The sequence below is a fragment of the Ursus arctos genome, unplaced genomic scaffold (assembly GCF_023065955.2).
Source record: "Ursus arctos isolate Adak ecotype North America unplaced genomic scaffold, UrsArc2.0 scaffold_30, whole genome shotgun sequence".
NCBI lineage: Eukaryota > Metazoa > Chordata > Mammalia > Carnivora > Ursidae > Ursus > Ursus arctos.
The window spans coordinates 13,958,622-13,981,071 of NW_026622986.1; the positions used below are offsets into that span (position 1 = coordinate 13,958,622).

General features: G+C 39.0%; 2 protein-coding genes and 1 pseudogene across 2 annotated transcripts in view; 1 reads left to right on the plus strand and 2 right to left on the minus strand.

Annotated features, from left to right (window-relative positions):
- The window catches only part of LOC130542181 (ankyrin repeat domain-containing protein 26-like), a 41,913-nt gene extending 22,446 nt beyond the window's left edge, over positions 1-19,467 (minus strand). The window contains exons 1-7 of the mRNA XM_057304721.1: positions 18,505-19,467; positions 16,532-16,646; positions 16,201-16,374; positions 14,070-14,176; positions 12,442-12,579; positions 10,725-10,795; positions 772-805 (exon numbers count right to left, since the gene is read on the minus strand). Of these exons, the coding sequence (XP_057160704.1) occupies positions 772-805; positions 10,725-10,795; positions 12,442-12,579; positions 14,070-14,176; positions 16,201-16,374; positions 16,532-16,646; positions 18,505-18,749 (884 nt within the window). The 5' untranslated portion in view covers positions 18,750-19,467. The remainder of the gene's footprint in view (positions 1-771; positions 806-10,724; positions 10,796-12,441; positions 12,580-14,069; positions 14,177-16,200; positions 16,375-16,531; positions 16,647-18,504) is intronic.
- LOC125281624 (ankyrin repeat domain-containing protein 26-like) overlaps positions 1-22,450 on the minus strand; it is a 564,334-nt gene that overhangs the window by 180,168 nt on the left and 361,716 nt on the right. The gene's annotated exons all lie outside the window — the stretch shown is intronic.
- Positions 952-2,000, plus strand: LOC130542183 (aminoacyl tRNA synthase complex-interacting multifunctional protein 1-like; annotated as a pseudogene).

The window sequence follows — 22,450 nt, forward strand, 5'->3', positions numbered from 1 at the left end:
AAGCTTCAAAGAACTAGTGAAGGATACTAGCCTAAAGGGAAAACTAGACTGGGAAGTCAGTAAATAGAGAACCATTTAGAAAGATCCTCTAAATAGATGATAAATTTAATTAACGTAACATGGTCTACACCTAGATTACATATCCTTCACTTCTGGAAAAATCATTCATCTCAAGGACAGCAGACATCACTAAAGCTAAGAACTTGCCTGATTAGGTCTTGCTTATGTAAAAGCTATGTACTGTGGCTATAGGTTACTGAGATCCACCCTAAAATCTTTGATATGTAAAAATAAGAGACTAGTTACCACTGCACTAATTGCCTCTAGTTATCACTAGTTGTCAAATATACTAGGACAAACACTTGGACTAACCTGGTTTCTTAAGAAAACTCTAAATCTAAGTTAACACATGACTACATTTGACTTTCTGAGTTGATCTGACTAGGATCCGTATCTTAATCCCAGTGCTGCTGAGGAACAGAAGAATGGGTGTGGGAGTCACACAGGTTGACAGTCACATCATGGCTCTGCTACTCATTAACTATGGAATCATAGGTCAATTAATCAACCTCCCTGAACCGCAGCTGACTAATTAATAAAAAATAGGCTATAATAGCACAGCTACTTTGTGAAGCTATTGTAATGACTACGAAAGTAATAAATGTCCAGCACATAATATAGTCTCTAGCCCAGAGTAGAACTCTCCACAAAGGCTTTTCTCTGCATTCCCTCAGTCAACACATAATTTTTAAAAATCCATAAAAATCCTACCTGCTTGATGTGTCTTCAGAACTCTCATCCACCGCTAAAAAAAAAAGGAAAATACATTTTAAATCTACAATAGAAAAATACAAATTAAAAGTATAAGACTGATGATTTATTAAAAAGTATTCCTTTGGAACTGCTCCGGACTGACGCTGCTGGGGTGAGGCTCCCTAGGTTCCTCTGACCACTGATTCATGATTTTCTGTCCTTTCTTGGCAAAAATGGCAACTAATGGTGCTGTTCTAAAGAGACTGGAACAGAAGGGTGCAGAAGCAGATCAAATTATTGAATATTTAAAGCAGCAAGTTGCTCTTAAGGAGAAAGCAATTTTGCAGGCAACTTTGAGAGAAGAGAAGAAACTTCGAGTTGAAAATGCTAAATTAAAGTAATTAAAGAATTGAAACAAGAGCTAATTCAGCCAGAAATTCAAAATGGAGTGAAACAAATACCATTTCCATCTGGTACTCTGCTGCATGCTAATTCCATGGTTTTTGAAAATGTGATATAGTCTAGACCAATAACAACTGTTACTTCTGGGGCGAAAGAACAGATAGGAGGAAGAGCAGAAGAAAAGAAGATGAAAGAGAAAATTGAAGTGAAAGGAGAGAAAAAGAAGAAAAAAACAGCAATCGGTAGCAGGAAGTGCTGATTCTAAGCCAGTAGATGTTTCTCGTCTGGATCTTCGAGTTGGTTGTATCATCACTGCCAGAAAACACCCTGATGCAGATTCTTTATATATGGAAGAAGTAGATGTTGGAGAAACAGCCCCAAGAACAGCTGTCAGTGGCCTGGTGAATCATGTTCCTCTTGAACAGATGCAAAATCGGATGGTGATTTTACTTTGTAACCGGAAACCTGTAAAGATGAGGGGAGTAGTATCTCAAGCAATGGTGATGTGCGCTAGTTCACCTGAGAAGGTTGAAATCTTGGCACCCCCTAATGGGTCTGTTCCTGGAGAGCCTGACAAGGAGCTGAATCCTAAGAATATTTGGGAGCAGATGCAGCCTGATCTCTTTACTAATGATGAGTGTGTGGCTATATACAAAGGAGCTCCCTTTGAGGTGAAAGGGAAGGGAGTGTGTAGGGTTCAGACTATGACCAACAGTGGAATAAAATAAAATAAAATGCTTCATTTACTGAACTACATCGGAGAAGACTTTAATAACAATAAAAAGAAATATATTTGTCACTTGTACCTAAAATATAACTGGCTTTTTTGTGTGTTATTTCTCTTATAGACTTGACTGGTCTTTTAATCAGGTATATATTGTTTTTAATTGGTTATAGAGACACTACATTTTTACCTATGGTTTTTGCTCCTTTATAATGTAGGAAGGAAATCACCTGTGTTTTGTGATGATTTATTTTTTAGCAGGGATGTTGGTTAACAGATTGTTTTTCTTGATACAATTAGATAACTTGAACTAGAGGAACATTTGGTTTCCTATTTGTAGGCACACAGTACATGAAATTTTAAGCCCCTGGATTTTTAGTATATTGTGTATCTGTATTATAACTGTCGTCTCCTTTTTAGAAATGACTAGTTAGAATTTTTGTCAAGCTTATTAGCTGGTCATATTGTAATAATATTGAAAATGACCAACTGTTGATTCTAGAAAGCCAAACATCATAAAAGCTAGGAGACGTGGCGCTTGAACATTCTTGCTATTGCTTACCAGAGTAATCAGACCTGTGTATTTAAGGTGACAATTTTAAGAGAATGAAATTTACAACTGTGCACTGAAATTTTTCTTTCCAAATTGCAAATTAATTAGTAATAAATTTAGAATAACTATAAAGAATAAATATATTGCAAAGTGTTGCCAATGCAGTTTCCAATAAATTGATGTAAAAGAAAAAAAAAAGTATTCCTTTGGGAACACACCTGGAAACCACACTGGAGGGAACATTAACTATACTATTGGTAGGCAGTTAATGCATTAAGAAATCTTACTTTCTCCTCTACGTTTACCAAATGCAAGAAAAGAATGGTATTTATCAAAATATGGTACCTGCAAGTGAATGTTTATAATGACCATAATTGGAACCAAACCCTATGAGACTGACAGAAAATGCTATCATCAGCAGAATCATTATCATAGACTGACAAAGTCAAACTTAAATAGCATGATTCTTCTGGACTTCCACGACTGGGAGCAGTTAAAAGAGACTGTACTTATTTTGCTGTAACACAGCAGAACTTCTCCAGCACTTCAGCAGAGACTGTTAAGTTTACCATGAAACACCTTGCCATAAAGTTTGGTCTGTAGCCACGGTACTTTGCAGCATGGCAAAACACAGCAAACAGACTCTCTTGTGCCTTATTTCCAATTGCAAGGTGAGTTTGAAAGAGTTAGTGATTTGAGTGTCTGGTTTAATAAAGTATAACCTCTTGAGACTACCTACTTTCATTGCTAGACAGTCTATCTGGACTCACCTCTTTGACGAGGATGGTACCAATGGTTAGTGCTAGGTAGTAGTACATACTGTCATTGTTCTCAACCCTCCCCATTATGTGACAAATGTCTACAGAAATCACACTTTCTCAGTCCGTAAGGCACATGTCATCAGATCCTACACTGATGAAAAAAAACAGAAAAAAACAAAGGACAAAGGCAATCTTGAATCACTACATTCAATTACCTTGGAATTTTAATGTTTTAAACATCCAAGAAGATACCTACTGTATGATTGCAACTCTTTCACATTCTGGAAAAAGTAAAACTTTTTAAGTTAGGAATTAAGGGTTGCGGCAAAAGGAGGGAGGAATAGGCACAGCCCAGAGGACTTTTGAGGCAGTGGAACTCTTCTATGTGACACCACATGGGTGCATTGGGTGTACAACACCGGACTGAGCCCTAATGTAAACTATGGACTTTGGGGGACAAGGATGACTTAATGTAAATGTAACAATGTACCACCGTGGTACACGATGTTGACAACAGGGCAGGCTAGACACGTATGGGAACGTGGGGTAAATGGAAACTCTCTGTACTTCTGCTATGTTTTGCTATGAAGTTGAAAATGCTCTAAAAAAGGAGGCCTATTTATTGTAGGGGGAAAAAAGTATCCATTGAGCCTGCTATTACATGTATTAAAGCAAGATACAGCCACCTTGAGAATCAAGATAAAGACCAAAGTTACAGAATATGGGTATTACCCACCAAACTGAACTATATGAAAATACATAAAGCAAAGAATTTGAATTGCATACTTAGGCAAGAAAATAACTGACAAATAAAAATGAATATTTTATAATTATAAACAGCGATTCACCACAATAGGAAACAAAACTGTATTATCTATATACTTAAAAGTTTCTATTCTCACTTTAAATCAGAAATCATTGTTCAATCTGAGAATCCTAATGAAAGTTTAATCAGATAAAAAAAAACAGATTATAATTACCTAATATTACCCTAGTAACTTATGTACAAATAACCTGTTAAATATTCACCAAAAGTCAAAAAAGTAACCATCACTTCAATTTAATATGGATGATGCTCCTGAAATCAGTACCATGTTATATCACCATATTACTTGCTATTAAAAGAAAATCTGAATACAAAGTAAGTCAGGGCTAAAATTCCTTTGCAGAAAAGATTCCATACAGCAGGCCAAAGACTGCCACCGTTAGATCCCACCTGAATGGTTGGCCCTTGGTTGGTATCTGGGAGCCTGGATGTGTGCAGTGTTCCCACCATTCCATAACTGCTAAGAGTGGCTGTGCCTAAGTCTTGGTACCAACCAGGTGATTTATCCTGTATACTTGATTTCCTTCTGTGAACCTGGAATTTTGGTATATGCTAGGGGAAAGAAGCCTACCTGACTGTCATTTAAAGAAAACTTCATTTAGTCCCTCTAAGATTCCTCTATTGGCAGACAACGTTTCACATGTGTCATCATAATCTGATGCTGGAGGAATGAAGCACATCCATACGCATAGAAACCTGCACTTGGCTTCCTCTAGACATCACTCCATGCCCCTTTGCTCTGTGCTGATTTTGTTTTGTATCCTTTCACCGTAATAAACCACAGGCATGAGTACAACTGTGCTGAGACCTGTGAGGTCTTCTAGTGAATAACCACATCTGGGTGTCGTTTTGGGAGCCTCTAATACAACTGCATAATGTGAAATCTTTATGATTTGGGTTGATGTTTTATACATGATTACAGTCAGAAGGTCATTTCACAGAACACCTTTCCTTCAATCTGTTTTTCTTACTATTTGCCTTGGAGATTTCTATATTTCTATATCCATTTGAATAAAGGATGAAATAATGCTGTCAGAAAATAATGTGAAAAAAGCAACAATCCTATTTTAATCAGGAAAAACGAGAATCCTGATGATTATCAAAATATCCTACAGTATAAAAGTTCCTGTAAAAAAATGAAAAGATCACATAAATGTTCTCCAACTAAATAGGGCTTAATTCATTTTATGGTAGTTTGAATCAATAAGGTAACTGGGATAATTATAGAAAAATATATAACTACTGATTACACACTACTGATTATAGTTTTTTTGTTTCCAGTCTTTTTCTTAATTTCTTACACAATTAAAAACATAATTCCCCTATTAGAGGCAGTTGTTAACAAACTAGTCAAAAAGTCAAAAATTCTCCATCCAAAATATAGGATGTTATCCACTCCACCCTGAAAAGAGTGGGTCTGATCATTAAAGACCAATAGGACTCATTTGGGGGAAAACAAAGTGAATTATCTTATATACATAGATGGCTAAAAACGTGGTAATCTAATTGGCCACATATTGTCGTTAAGCCACAGTTTACCAATTTCTGAAAAAAACAGAAAAGCATGTCACATTAAAAGTGTATCAGATAAAAATTTCTATGTGACAATCCAGAAAATGTTTTCAATCTTGGCAGACCATCATCACTAGCTCTGTCACTGTGGTACATGTACAAAGAAGTTGAGTGTAAGAAACTAAGAAAATATGAGATACACTTTAGATTAGGTAGCCCATTACCTTAGAAGGAAATACACACATATGTCAAACATACATATGGTAGAAATGTGTTCTAATAGTGATAGACTTCAACACAATTTTCCCTAGCGCTTTCTTTAGAGATGAAATTCAGAAAGGAGCCGTAAAAGTGGAGATATTAGAAGAAGGCAAATGAAAAGAGGATCAAGAGAGACATCACTAACAAAAATAGTCAGGTATTGACTTTTTTTACTGACACAGAATTTCTAAACTAGTGAGAACTAATATATTCGGCATATCACCTTGTATTTTCTCCTTGGTATTATACCAGTATTCTGCAATAAAATATTTAAAAGAGGTCAGTTTCTCCAAACTGCTGGTCTGTAAACTATTTCTGACCAAAATTTAAAACTGTCAAAATACAGATGCATCAAGATACCATATCAGAGATAGGGCCTGACAGTGGCTTCCTGCCTGTTGCTCCCAGATTCTTGTTTTAGTATTCATCCCAAGAGCATATCAAGGACTTGAGGAAAAACTCAAGTATCTCCACAAGAAACAGGTAAGAAAGACAACACTTTTCGTCACCCTTGACTCTTTGGTTTTGACAATTATAGGAAAATGTTGGCAAGTCTACTCACCAGTCTAGACCATTTTCCCTTGACCCTGTCTGGGTAGATACTAACAAAAAAGTCAGGTAGGACCTTACTTGATGTGTTATTTTTCCATATTTGGACACAGAAAGTACCAATCATGTAAACAATAGACCTTACAACTCAAAAATTGTTGTTTTGAAAAGGCTACCACCAAAGAGCTTTTAAAAGTTAAATCCAACTTTTTTTTCAGTAATTTTATTTGATACAATTAATAGTCCTCCTTGAAATTCTTTTTTTTAATTTTTTCAACATCACTTCCCCTAATTCCTCTCCTAGGTGTCCCCAGCCACTCCGCAGTCTTCGCTACCAACTCCTACTCCTTCGTCCACCCCTGATAATATTAGTATTCCCAGGGTTTGTTCACTGGCCTTCTCCTCATTCTGTATGTTCTCCATCATGGACAAGCTCAATCTTGGCCCAAGCTATGACTTTGCCTAATAATTCTAATCAGATTATTTCAAATCCTCACCTCCAACCTTGAAGCTCTATCTCCAGCTAGAAACTCCTAGTATTCCATTATCCAATTCCTGAAAATATGCTCCATGGATATTCCATCAAATTGAACATATAGACAAAAACCTGGTCTTCCCTATTCCCACTGCTCTCCTCTCTTCATCCAATAAAGTCCTACTCATTCTTCATGTCCAATTTAAATGCTAGTGTACAATGTGGAAACATATGAATCTTCTTAGATTTCCTCTCTCCCCTAACTTTCCACATTCAAGAATCATGAAATTGTATTAACTATACCTCTTTTCTGTCTCTGCTTTATATTTCCCCTGCCAGAGGCAAAAAAAAAAGGCCACCAACTATTATTGTTATTTCTTAAATGAACAAAAATTTTTTAAGCAAAACGAATTTAGAAAGCGGGCACCTGGGTGGCTCAATCAGTTAAGCGTCTGCCTTCACCCCAGGTCATGGTCTCAGGGTCCTGGGATCGAGCCCTGCATCGGGTTCCCTGCTCAGCAGGTAATCTACTTCTCCCTCTCCCTCTCCCCGTCTGCACCACTTGTGCTCTCTTCTCTCTCTCAAATAAATAAATGAAATCTTTAAAAATATGTTTAATAAAAAAATTGAGAAAGACATAAAGCCTAGAAAAAGAACTACATTTTAAATTGAATAAATTGAGCTTCCTGACTTCTTCAGTATAGTAGGGTGAAAATTTCATACTGGACTGATACTAGGCTAAGGAAATATAAGCTTCCTTTGTCTTCTAATCCTTTTACATGGTTCCTTTCAATCTATCCTCCACATGAGGGTCCAGCAAACTACCACCACAGGCCAAGTCTGACCGGCCATCTCGTGCTGTAAATAAAGTTTTATTGGAGCACAGTCACATCTACTCACCTACATATTGCTATGGATGCTTTCATACTACAATGGTTAATGTAGTTGAGAAACCACACGGCCTAAAATATTCACTCTCCGGCCCTTTATAGAAAAAGCCTGCTGATCCCTATTTTATGCCCTAATTCAAATCCAATCTTATTAGCCTTCTGCTTCAAATTCTCCAATGAATCCCTGCATCAAATACCACTGGCTCCCTCCCCAATAGCCATTCCATATTCTTCATTCTTGCTGGAGAACCACAACTTTATCTGGATATTTATTGTCCCCATACACAAAGAACGTGGCCTCACCCCTGCTTCAAAAGGAGAAATGATTAGTCTAAGCTACTCACAATACCTGATTTACCAGTGACTGGTTTAGGAACAAGCATGTGATATAATCTAGCCTATAACATGTTAGAGGAAATTTACTGCAAGCCTCTGAGTTCTCTTCCTGTTTAAAAGAAACATATAAAGGAAAACAGTCCTTCCAGTCCATGGATATTCTCATGTGAGAATATGCCTGGAGCTGTTGCTAATTAGCCAATCAGAAAAGGAGACACAAAATACTGCCAACCTCAAAGCTGAAAAAGACACAACTGGGATCCTGATGACATCACTACATCATCAAAACAACTCTGGTTCCTATTTTTTTTAGTCACTGTTTTGTTTCAGTTTTTTTAGATTTATTTATTTATTTGAGTAGAGAGAGAGAGAGAGAGAGAGCGTGCAAGAGAGAGTGCACGAATGGGGGAAGGGCAGAAGAAGAGAATCTTCAAGCAGTCTCCATGCTGGGCACGGAGCCCAACGGGATGTGGGGCTTGATCTCATGACCCTGAGATTGTGACCTGAGCTAAAACCAAGAGTCGACGTTTAACTGACTAAGCCACCCAGGTGCCCCATTTTAGTCACTATTACAAGTCACCTACTATTTGCAGCTAAGAGCATTCTACCTAATTTCCCAAGGTCTACAGGGTAAGATCTACTCCTTTCCATAGTACCAAAAAACTTTCATAAGCTTGCCTTAGCTAAGTATTCACCTCATTCCAACCATTCCCATAGCACACTTTTAATACCAACCAAACTGAACTGCTCATAAATCTTCCAAAGTTCACTCGTACATCTTAGCCTTTGCACTGCTGTTCCCTCGGCAAAACATGTAATCTTGACGGATGTTCCTCCTGCCAAACATCGTCTTTCTGCCTCTTTACCTGGCAAACTTACTACTCAGTCTGCATACTTACCTTAAATTCGACCCACTCTCCTAAAACTCTAATTCCTCATGTGGACTTACAGTATCTGGAACATATTAAATAGCACTAAAAAAATAACAATGATAATTATAAGCACTAGGGGACTCTGGCACATAGTAAGCGCTGAATAAAGTAAATAATAAAAATTACAATGGTAATAACAAACTCCTGGAGGGCGGGGAGTGTGTTTTTTGAATGTTTGTATTCTACAACATCGGAATAACACTTAGGAACTAAAAGACACTTGATAGCTATTTGTTAAGTGAACAAATGAAAATGAGTAAATTGCAAAACCAAACCAACCTACAGAATTTCTTTAACTAAAGGCTACTAAGTTAAAGATTTCTTCATACATTTCAGATTGTACAATGCACTAGGTGACACACCCAGGGAGCAATGGTAGCATTTTAGTTATTGCGAACCATTTTTGTGCTTTTATTATAATCCGTTGAGCCTCAGTTGTCCCACTTGAATATTTATTATGCTAATGTTTTGACTAATGGCAACAGAGTATCTTGTTCTAACAAAATTACGGTATCGTGACAATTATGCAACAAACAGCAGAAAACATTGTTCTAATGAAGTCAACATCTCATTCTGTTTCACTCATGAGAAATGAAGTTGTTAATGGTGAGATATTGTTGACACAACAATACGTAAAACAACCTATGCTTCTCGACAAGGCATATTTTTTCTGACTTCTGTACCATAGACAGTTACCTTAAAAACACACACACCCACACAAAAACAGTCTCATTGGTATTGCTACACACTAGCTAAGTTTTGCAGTTCTTATTGTTTGCCATTTGTCTACAGTACCAGGATGGTACTGTGGAGTTCCCAGTTTGAAGGATAGCTCCTTTTTTAATGAGACAAATCACTAGGTCATAATATTTACTCAATGCATTCTACTTGTAAAAATTGAAAGATCCATTTTCATAAGAAGTACAATTTGTTATAATATGCTTATAGAGGAAAGATAAAACATACTAACTTAAAAATCTCTTTTTCTTATTTACACAAAGATATCATATGGGATTTTAGGGGTCATAACTAAAATAATGAATTTCTTTTCAGACAATACTGCCTCATATTTTAAATTACCTACAATTGACTTTTGTTGTTGTTGTTCACATTGAGGTACTTTATGTTTTTTTATTCTGTCCAGTTAGCCAGCTTACAGTACATCATAAGTTTTTGATGCAGTGTTCAGCGATTCATTATTTGTGTGTTAACACCCAGTGCTCATCACTACACAAGCCCTCCTTAATACTCATTACCCAGTTACCCCATCCGCCCACCCCCCTTCCTTCTTTAGGCCTCAGTTTGATTTCCAGAGTCCAGTCTCTCTCATGGTTTGTCTCTCACTCTGATTTCTTTCCATCGTTCATGACAGTAATACCTACAATTAACTTCTTAAATAATTCTGAATACTAGAATATTAAGAATGAAAAAAAAAATAGAGGAGTCTGGGTGGCTCAGTTGGTTAAGCATCCCCCGACCCTAGGATCAAGCCCCACATCAGGCTCCCTGCTCAGCGGATTACCTGCTTCTCCCCCTCCCTCTGCCTGCCACTGCCCCTGCTTGTGTTCTCTGTCAAGTAAATAAATAAAATCGTTAAATAAATAAATAAATAAATAAAATACATATGCAATTTACACATTGGGTTGGTTTGTTTCCTTGTTTTCCATTGCTCTTTCATTATCAAAACTTCCTTACTCTGATTTCATCTATGTTAGGACCACCAAAAGTAATTCACTCTGAAAAGTCTTACCTGGGTTCCTATTTTGTGAACAATTTTTAGCTCTTATTGCTTCTCTATGTTCGGCAATTAGCTGGCGAATGCTACGTATAAAAAAAGGGTGATAAGCCATGTTACTATTTTAATACTGATATGAGAACCATTTACCACATATATCATATTCATGAGTATTTCAAATAATATCAGAGCTAATATCAAAGCTTAAATTACCCCATATACTTCAAATTTGTAAGTTCTATAAACTTTTTATCAACCATGTAATTAAAGGAGAAAAACAAGTAAGGTGAACCGGTCATGAGTTGAGGGCATTATGGCTTAGTAAATTAGAGTCAGCTTGCCATAATGGAATGTCTTGAATTCAGAAGTCCTTACTCTATAAAAAACAGTTATTTGTTCTAGGATAAGCCACTTCTCTTTGGCTCAAAGTCTTCCTCTGTAAAACAGGCATCTTGCTCCCTTACTTACAAAGTTGTTAAGAGGATTTAATGAAATATTATACCCAAAACATGGCCTCTCGGGAAAGGTGATGCCTGCTACTACGGGAAGGGCAACATGAGACCTTTCATCACCTAGTAAGAAAAGGCACTCCACAGGGTATAAAGCAGGCTTGGGATATAGGGCTAGTAACAAAGGAAAAAGGAAAGTCCAGTCTCTTCCTGCAGCATTATTTGAACCTCTTTCACAGCTCAGAATGGCCCCGACTATCATCTGCTAGCGGAAAAGACAAGCAAAATCCTCAAAGGGTAATTCATCATGAAGGTCTGGGCTAACATATGGGCTTCATGTTAAGGTTTTGGGGTGTGAAGGGAAGGGTGTGTGTGGCTAAAGCCAGGAGGCTCAGCTGCCAGAACAGGTTGCTGGTGCTTTGGAACAGCAGCTGAGCATATAAGCACACGTAGTAAACTAAAAAAAGTCGGAACTTTGAAGTCTAACTGTGGATCACCATGAACACTGAGGAATGTGGATCATGCCCTTGCTGGGAGCAAAGGTCAATCCTGGCCCGACTGCAGAATCAGTTTCAATAGCAATGCTGCAGCCATAGACTCAGAGGAAATAAGGGAAGGATAATAATGTCCTTTTTTCCCTCCAAACGACCTGTGAAAGAGGATGGTCTCTTTGGTCTTAGGGAACTCCTTAGGTTCTCGGAAAATTCAAGGGGGGAGTATAGGAGATAGCACTCAAGGGAAAGTATAGGGTTTTCTACTACACTGAACATCTCAAGACCCACGTAACTAGTTAGAAAAAACAAAGATGTTGGGGTGTCTGGGTGGCTCAGTCAGTTAAGCGTCTGCCTTCAGCTCAGGTCACGGATCGAGCCCCACGTCAGGCTCCTGGCTCAGCAGGGAATCTGCTTCTCCCTCTGTCCCAACCCCGCCCATGCTCGCTCTCAAATAAATAAATAAAATCTACAAAAAGAAAGAAAAGAGAAAAAACAGAGATGTAATATTATTTGTACCCCATGCATAACGGTTATACTTGCAATGAAACAGGAACATTTAGGATCCCTAAGGATAAAGGTCTCAATAGTGCTGAGATAAAGAATTGTGTACCCATTGCTACTTGTAACTAGTCTAGCCTGTTTCTTGGTTTCTGGCAAATGACGTGGGCCAACTCTGTGCCATCCCAAAAGTGCCTGAATCAATCTATGAACTCTCATGTTATGTAAGAACTAACAGTTAAATTATTTGAAACTTCAGTTTAGTAATAACATTTTAATGTAAACACTTACACATTAAAACCATTAATAGTAGCATATTCTTCTGCAGTCCATCCCCATTCAGCTTCCAAAGAGATATTAATACCTTTCTGAAGAAGAAGCTTGACTATATCTGTACATTCATAAGTTACAGCAAGCATGAGGGCTGTTCTAAAATGACAGAGAGATAACTTCACCCTTAGGAACTTAAGAGTTATTTAAACTGCTAATTTGATATACTTTATCAGGTTAATATCTTGCCTGCCAGTACAGAATTAACCATTAACATTTTCAAGTGTTCACCTTTGTAAATTACCTCCATGGCTAAAATGAAAGGACAAAAAAGGAGCCTCTTTTCCCACTCGGGTAGGGTAGAAGTTGCTATTTTAAAGTCCTTGGATGAACAAAAAACTATGCTGAGGTCACTTGTCTGAATAGGTGAAGATTTTAAAAAAGAATTCCCCATTTCTTTCTCAATCTGATACAGTGAACTTCCAAGTCATCTAGAGGCCAGGTCTGTATAAAAGCTATTTGCGCGGGCGCCCGGGTGGCTCAGTCATTGAAGTGTCTGCCTTCAGCTCAGGCATGATCTCAGGGTCTTGGGACACAGCCCCAAGTCTGGCTCCCTGCTCTAGCCCCTCCCCTGCTCATGCTCTCTCTCAAATAAATAAAATCTTTAAAAATAAAAAAATTAAAAAGCTATCTGCAGTCTTAAAATAACAGTGTTCATAGTAATGGTAACAAAATAGTCATGCTTGCAGTTATGGATGCTAGGATAAGCCTGTGGTAGGCACTAAACTAAATGCTATCTATATAAAATATTATTTACACACAACCACCCTTGAAGGATATATGATTATCCTCCTTTTCATATCAGGAAATGTATCTGGTGATGATGAGTAATGTGTCCAAAGTCACACACCCAGCAAGTAGGAAAGCTAGGAATTAAACCGACTCCTGTGTCAGTCTAAAGCCCATCTCTTTTCTCTTTATCACCCACCTATGATTTGTCCTCATTAAAGGAAAAGTCTATTCAATTACCGTTATCGTTCGTCCATCTACCCTTCCCAATGAAAAAAACAACAAAAATATATATACTGAACATGAAAAAGGATGATGAGCCCATAGTATCTGGTAATAGTAATTAATAACCACTCAGGGATCATCTAATATCAATATTCTTTAAAAAAAAAAGCATTTTAAAACAAAGAGTCATTCAACAGACAAAACAACTCCTATTTATGTTTAATATGCATCTTTTAAGGAAAATATATTTGAAGTAGAAGTTTCAAAAAATACTATAAAAGGGTTAAAAAGTTCAAAATTGTGTCATAAGTAAAAGAAAAGTTAGGCGTCCACACTTTATAAAGCTAGTAAAACTAACATGAAACCCTTTTAGCTAATATAAAATCATACCAAAAAAAAGGCTGCAAATGACATCAGTTAATAATATGAAGGAATATAAATTCTGCCATATACTGTTCTTCATGTTGCTCCAACAGAATAATTGCTTTATGCCTAACTAATGTCATGTTGACATTTTCACTATATAATTATAAATTAATCCTCTTCTTATTAAGTTAATCTTTCTGACTTAAGTAATTTTTACCACTCTAGAACAATATACAGTTTAAAAAAAAAAAAAACCAAAACTACTGTACCTGTTATATATATCAATTGCATGTATATTTGCTCCTCTTTCCATTAAAAACTCTACTACTTGCTGTTTGTTTCCAGCTACAGCAACTAAAAATGGTGTGAGGTCTTCCTGTAAACGTGCAAAAGCAATTTATACTTTACAAAAGTACGTATTTCCATACTGAATTTTAAAACTTATAAAGGATCCTCTAAACTTAAACATATAACTTGGAAAGTACTCTCACCCCCTGTGCTTTCACCAGCTCTGTCTTCTCGTTAAAATACCCCTTCTCAGGGGGCCTGGGTGGCTCAGTTGGTTAAGCATCTGCCTTGGGCTCAGGTCGGCTCAGGTCATGATCCCAAGGTCCTGGGATCCAACCCCAAGTCAGGCTTCTTCCTCTCTCTCTACCCACCCCTCTGCTCGTGCTCTCTCTCCCACTCTCTCCCTCAAAGAAATAAATAAAATACTCTTTAAAAACTAAAATAAATTAAATTAAGTAGTCCTCCTCCACCCCTTCAACAGCTTCACTGCAGTCATTCTCCAAAACTCACTTCAAACATTGACTGGTTCCAAGAATCTTGGCTTCTATCACAGTATTTCTCATGGTATACTCTAGTTATTTTATCGCACCCCATCTAAACCAAGAGCTTCTTGAGGAAAGGGATTATTTTTTATCTCTGTATCTCCAAACTCTACAACATAGCAGTAAATGTTTTAAGTATTTTTATTGAGTTAACAACCTAAATGATTATCTCTGGAGTAGTGTTCCTTAAATTATATTCCAAAGAACATATTCTTTGCTGGAAGGTAAGTACTGTGCCCCAATAGAAAGATTCAATGATCATCTATGTTTGAGAAATACTACAAAACTGCACTACATACCTACCGCAAAAGAAATCCATTTAAGTTTGCTTATCCCCATTTGACAATACTTTTTTGTGGCAAACATTAACATTTGAGAAATTAGAGTTTGAGGGATATAGTTTTGAGAGCTTTTCAATAAAGGTGAAGGTTTTCTCCCGGTTATACAAATGTGCTTGATTCTCTTCTGTCAATGGCATCAGGATCCCAGATGTCAACATAAAGCACTCTTTATGTCAACATAAAGCTCCAAATGGGTCACTAAGGAGATGGACTCTGAATTAAAAGAGAGCTTTGGGGCACCTGGGTGGCTCAGTCAGTGAAGCATCTGCCTTTGGCTCAGGTCATGATCCCAGGGTCCTGGGATCCAGCCCTGCATCAGGCTCCCCTGCTTCTCCCTCTCCCTCTCCCTCTGCCCTTCCTCCCTACTCATGTTTCTTCTCTCTCCTTCATGCTCTCTCTCAAAGAAATAAAATATTTATAAAAAATACATCATCAAAGTGAAATCTTAGACAGTTATTTCAAAATATTTTCATTCAGGGCATGCTCAAGCTTCCAAACATGAAAAATTGACCTACCTAGGTCAACCAACAGTGTTTCCGTAAGAGCAGTGGTAGAAGGTAATGCATGTCATAGAAACAGCAGGTGGGCTGCTAAGCGTGGTTATCAACTACTCCCCATGTACAGCTACCACCCCACTGAGGAGCTACACAAGGCTGAGCAGGAGCTACTCTCTAAAATGGGAGAGCCCAGTGTGCTACATGGTGGGCAGAGTAGCTGTGAGCACAAGGACATGCCCCTATAGGATGTCATGACCTGATCCCCTTGCTCTCATCTTCAGAACCTTCACCTGCTGCTTTCTCCTCCCACATGCACTCACCCAAGTTACCCCGCTGGGTCACGCACGGTCTCCCACCCATCCCCAGCAGCACCCATTTCCTAAGCCCATGCACAGTACCCAGCCTCCATCATCTCCTCCCTCCCCTCTAGCCCTTCAATCCTTTGTGGGCTCCGAGCCCACTATCCACTCCCAAGCGCTAATGGGAAGATTTTGTTCTGGGGTGGAAGGGTGGCTGGGAGACAGAACTTTGCCCTTTCCGTGGGCATTACCTTTCTCTAGCCCTCCCTGCCCTGGCCTTGGAGTTGTTTCCATGATGACAGAACTTGATGTATAGAATTCAGTATATATATTATATATATGAATAAATATGTAAATAAAATGTGGCTAAATAATTGATATATATACATATATATATACTTTCAAATACTTTATAAATAAAGTTGATCTGTACCTTGTTTCTTCCTTCAATATCTACATCGTATGAGAGCAGCTTCTCTACTATTGAGACGTTCTGACCAGCAGCAGCATAGTGGAGAGCAGTATTGCCATTATAGTCCATACAATTTGGATCAGCGCCATGTTCTAAAAGGATGGTTACACAGCTCTCCTCTTGGCACTGCACGGCCTGTCAGTATTATACCAATAAAGAGAGTGTAAACTCTGAGAATTTAAAGTAAACATGCCACAAGTTTCACCAATTAGTTATGTTTAAATGCAATACATTTTCATTCTAAGTAATTAAATCAAATCCATCTCAGGCAGACACAGCGGCTACAATATACCTTCATTAGCGGGGTCCTAGCTTCTTGATCATAGAGGTTAAGCTGGCAATTCCTGTCTGCTAGAAAACTCACCACATCTGGATGGCCAGTGGCACAGGCCAAATGGAGAGCAGTCCTATGAAAGTGAAAGAACTTTTTAGGAAATTACAGTGCACTATTTCAAAGCATGCAATTAATTCATGTAATTGTAAACGTGAAATAGCATCTTATTCCTATGACTCCAAAACAAAGACTTAGTTTTCTTTTGAAGAAAGGACAATATTTATTAGTGATCATTCACCACACTAATAAAAGATCAGCCTCTCTGATTAGGTAGAACACGACCTCAGGATTCAGCTCAACTTGGGTTTGAATCCTACTTTAACTCTGTCACTTCATAGTTATCGCTTAGCCTTATCCTCAATTTCCTCATCAACAAAATGGGGATAAAGACAGTTATCTCAGGTTCCCTGCCCTGCTCAGTCTGAAGATCATGTGACTCTTGATCTCGAGGATCCTGAATTCGAGCCCCATGTTGGGGATAGAGATTACTAAAAAATAATAATAATAAATAAATAAAATAAAGAGTAGTGATCTCATCTATGCAAAGTGTTTAGAACAGTTCCTACCACAAATAGCATCTCAAAAATTGTTACATAATATTATGATAACTATTATCGTTACTACTACTATACAAAGACAACACTCCAATTAGGTAAAGTGATACAATTATGCCTACTTTGCAGATACGTTTTAAGGATTCCCAAGAATACTATATTGCAGTGATTCTAAGAGGCTCATTCTGTCACCTTTTAATATCTCTGACATTAGAATGCAATTTATAATTCAAAATGTCTTACAAGTATAAATGGCAGAATTTTTTAAAATTTCTTATTGGTACACAAAATAGTGGGGCATCATACAATCTATGGTGCCTTACATTAAATGAAATAATGATATATACAAGAGGTCTGTTGCAGTTCTAGTCATATGGTTGGCATTTAAAGGAATTTTAGTTCTTGAAAGCATTACGGGAAAAGAGGACTAAAATAATGATTTTTTAAAACTAATTCTTACTCTGATTTTTAATAAACTTTCAGCCAAAGGAAACTCAGGATTCAAATAAACAGCGACAACTCATTTTATTAAATATTTAGATTTACAGGGTCGCCTGGGTGGCACAGCGGTTAAGCATCTGCCTTCGGCTTAGGGCGTGATCCCGGCGTTATGGGATCGAGCCCCACATCAGGCTCCTCCGCTATGAGCCTGCTTCTTCCTCTCCCACTCCCCCTGCTTGTGTTCCCTCTCTCACTGGCTGTCTCTATCTCTGTCAAATAAATAAATAAAATCTTTAAAAAAAATATTTAGATTTATAGATCGTATGAAAATCAAGTATTATCAATTACCAATATGAGTATTTAATACTATTATAAATATCAAAAGGGAAGTTAAAGGTTAATTTCTACAATTTCCTATCTTCAGAAATGTTTTCGTTTGAAAGGAAGGAGGCACAGCTTCAATTGAGATTGAGTCCTAATACTTCGATTTAAAATTTCTCATCTTAGGGGCACCTGGGTGGCTCAGTTCCCTGAGTTTCCGACTCATGGTTTTGGCTCAGGTCATGATCTATTATGGAATAGATCTTTTTTTACAACATCATTGTATAAAAAGACGTCCACTAAAAGTAAAATACACACTTAATTTCTTTTCTATTACTACTGAACTTTGGATAAATCACGCCAAAACTGTCTGTAAAGTGGACCATGCGGGGAATTATGAGTGGGTCCAAAGGCAGCTGAAGCTTTTGTTTTGTTGCTCAGACAGCCTGGGCGCTAGACCCCATGGTGCCGGGCCTCCGGAGCAAAGAGGCCAAGCGCCCTCGGTGACAGGAGGGCTCGGCTCCACAGGCTGGGCCCCGGAAGGTGCGCGCTTCTCGCGGTCCGCCCCACCTCCTCCCCGCGGTCTCGGGCCGCCGGCCTCCAAGTCCCTATTACCTGTGCATTTTATCTCGAGAGTTTATGCTGTTTTTCTTGACCACAGCAAGATGATGCACTTTCTCTACGTCGCCCAGGCAGGCAGCTCTATGAATGTTTCTAAGGTCTTTGTCCCGGATGGTGTACCCCTCCCGGGAGCTGCGGGCCACAGTTCTTTTCTCCCGCCTGAGGAGGCCGAAGCCGTCCCTCAGGGAGCTGGTAACGGGCAGGGATGACTTATCGCCAAAGCTAAAAAGCTTCTTCATTTTTTTACACTTCGCAAATGCTCGGCTTTTCACCACCTCTACAACCCAACACTAGCTGTAGAGATAGGCAAACTGACCTCACCATTACATCACAGTAGCAAAGCTCCGGGGTTTGTTACCGTTGAGCGTAACCAAGCAACGGCGCTAAACACAAACGCGCTTGTGCACTTCAGAGGCTGGTGTCCCTGAGTGAGCACACAAAGGGCCAGCGGCCAACGGTGCCCAAAGCCTATGTGCGAGGCCCAAGCCTCTCAACTCCCAGCGATTACCTGGGAGCAGGGCTGGGGTCCCTTCAAACGCTGGTGGGAGCTGGCTGAGCTTTTCTGCACCTTTGCAGAAGTTAGACTCGCCAGTGTGGAAAAGCAGTCTTTGTATACTACTGCGGCTAGAGTGCATGGATCTTCAGGATGCTGAATGCCTCATCCCCCAGAAAACTTCCTAAAACAAACTCTCCCTCAGTTTACTCCTCTTCCCTGTCCTTCTGGGCGCCAGCCGGTCTCCAGGGAGTTGAGCAGATGCAGCAATAGGCGTTTTCAGGGGCTCCTGGGTGGCTCAGCTGGTTGGGCATCTGCCTTCCCTGTGCATGAACCCAGGGTCGTGGGATCAAGGCCCCGTCAGGCTCGCGGTGCAGTGGGGCCCTGCTTCTCCTTCTCCCTCTCTGCCTGGTGCTCCGCCTGCTTGTGCTCTCTCACTCTCTCTCTGTGTCAAATAAATAAAACTGTAAAAAAAAGAAAAAAAAGAGGAAAGAAATCTGTTTTCATGGTCAGAGACTTCAGCAATATGTATCACCAAGTGCAAACTTACAAGGGGAAAACTATGCACGTTCTCCAGGTGAACTGAAAACGCGTTTCTGCATGCCTCTTAATCCTCCCATTTGGCCCAGCCTTACATTTACATTTTCTTTTATTTTCTGCTGCTACTTCCCAATTAAATCTTTAATCAGTCCAAGATTTATTTTGGACCATGGTGCTACATATAAGTTTTTTTGTTTTTGGGGGGGGGTGTTTGAGAGAATGGGGGGGAGATGATAGGGGGGAAGGGGAGCAGAAGTGGGAGAGGGAGAGAGGAGGAGAGTCTTAAGCAGTCTCCACCCCAAGTGCAGGGGGGTCTGGGGAGAGCGGGAATTGATCTCAGGGCCCTGACATCATAACCTGAGCTGAAATCAAGAGTCAGATGCCTAACCCAGGTGCTCCAACTTTAAGAACTGTCTAAAAAATAAAAGATAGTTCTTTGCTTGTCATACCTAATCCATCTTTTCTCACCTAATTCAAAATTCCACTTCACCATTATTAAATTCTCAGGTATGGTTTTTTCTGTTTCTGGGTTTTGTGTTCTGTTCAGTTGACTAGTAGTCTTCTTCTTGTGTCCGTACTCTACTATTTTAACTTCTTTATAAAATATGTTTTGATATCCATTACAGATCTATAGTTCCCCTTCCTAATCTTCTCTTTCAGTATTCTCTTGGCAATATTTACCTCTACGTTATTTGAGGTGATTATTCTATGTATGCCTGACTTAAGCAGGTGAAACCCTTAAAAGAGGACTCAGCCCTCTCTGCAGCAAAATTCTCCTTCTTGTCCTCATGAAGCAAGCAGCCATATTGAGGAAGCATACATGGCCGAGAACAAGGAACAGCATTGCTATAGACTGAATATCTCTGTCCCCTCACTCCCAAATTCATGTGTTAAATCTGAATGTTCAATGTAATAGTGTTTGGAGGTGGGGGCTTTGAGAAGTGATTAAGTCATGAAGGTGGAACCCTCATGAATGGGATTAGTGCCCTTCTAAAGGAGTCCTGAGAGAGCTCCCCTGGCCCTGTGCCTTATGAGGAAACAGGAGGAAGACCAGCATCCATGAACCAGGAAGCAGGCCCTCACTGGACACTGAATCTGCCAGTGCCTTGATTTTGGACTTCCCAGCCTCCAGAACTGTGAGAAACGATATACTAAGACAGTTGAGCAAGACGGGTGAATTTAAGCTCAATATGCAAAATAATTTTATTTCTATAAGCTAGCAACAAACAGGAAATGAAATTGATTTTTAAATATTTATAATTAGGATCAAAATTATCAAATAACTGGAAATAAATCTAAAAAATATCTGCAAGACCTTTATAGAAACATTTTTAAACATTGAGAGTTAATCAATTAAAATATTGTTTGGAAAACTCAGTATTCTAAATGTCTTTTCCCTATAAACTATTCATAGATTCAATGCGATTCCAATCAGAATCTTGGCTTTGTAAAGCTTGACAAGTTGATTATAAAAGACCTATGGAGCCCTTTCCCCCTTTCTTCTTTGTATTCCTAATTTTTCAGTTCAAAAGCATAGAAACAGGAACAGGGAGCCTGGTGGCCCACAGTGAGGTGTTGGAGCCTGGAGAGAATGGGGAAGGCATAAATGTGGGAGAGCCACCCTGCACAGTGTTGGAACATCCCTGAAAGGTCAACAACATAGAATGTGGTATCACAGACTGAAGGGAAACAACAGCCCAGCATGGGTTTTCAGAGCCTTGTGGGGGCAGTAAATCTGCAGAAGAGGTGGCCTGGCACAGAGTGTCTGAGAAAGGAGATAGTTACACGTCTCAAAGTACTTCTGCATAAAATACTAATGAATTGTAAAGTAGAAAGTTAACAGTCCAGAGGAGAAACCTGGCAGATACTACCTCCAGTGATCAACATTAACATCACCAACAACGGGACAAATCAAAATTGTAGGTCACATGAGAGGATGCAATGAGTAGAGGGCCACTTCAGTCATACCCTTGCTAAAAATGTGTGATCCGAAATTTTTAAAGATTTTTTTAAATTTGTCAGAGAGAGAAAGGAGAGAGAAAAAAAACAAACAAACAGGGGGAGCAGTAGGCAGAGGGAGAAGCAGGCTCCTCACTGAGCTAGGAGCCTGATGCGGGACTTGATCCCAGGACCCTGGGATCATGACCTGAGCTGAAGGCAGCCGCTTAACCAACTGAGCCACCCAGATGTCCCTGATCTGAATTTTATCACAAGGAAACACAAGAAAAACCCACATTGAAAGACATTCTACATTACTGCAATCAACTCCTCAAAAGATTAAAAGTCATGAAAATCAAGGAAAGACTAAGGAACCCTTCTAAACTGAAAGAGACTAAGACACACAACATCTGAATTAAATACATGGCTCTGAACAGGACCTTCCTTGCTAGAAAGGATATTACAGACAAGTAACAAGACTTAAAAAGAATATGAGGATTAAATGATAGAACGTATAGGGCGCCTGGGTGGCTCAGTCGGTTAAGCATCTGCCTTCGGCTCAGGTCATGATCCCAGAGTCCTGGCATCAAGACCCGCATCAGACTCTCTGTTCAGCAGGGAGCCTGCTTCTCCCTCTCCCTCTGCCTGCCACTCTGCCTACTTGTGCTCTCGCTGTCTCTCTCTCTGCCAAATAAAGAAATAAAATCTTAAAAAAAAAAAAAGAATATACAGTGGACACGGCTTGAATGGGTGCACTTATACGCAGATTTTTTTCAATAAATACATGACAGTACTGTAAATGTATTTTCTCTTCCTTATGATTTTAATAACCTTTTCTTTTCTCTAGCTTACTTTGTTGTAAGATTATAGTATGGAATACATATAACATACAAAACACAGGTTAATCGACTGTTCTGGTACCAGTAAGTTATCCGGTAACAGCAGATTATTAGTAGTTAAGGCTTTGGG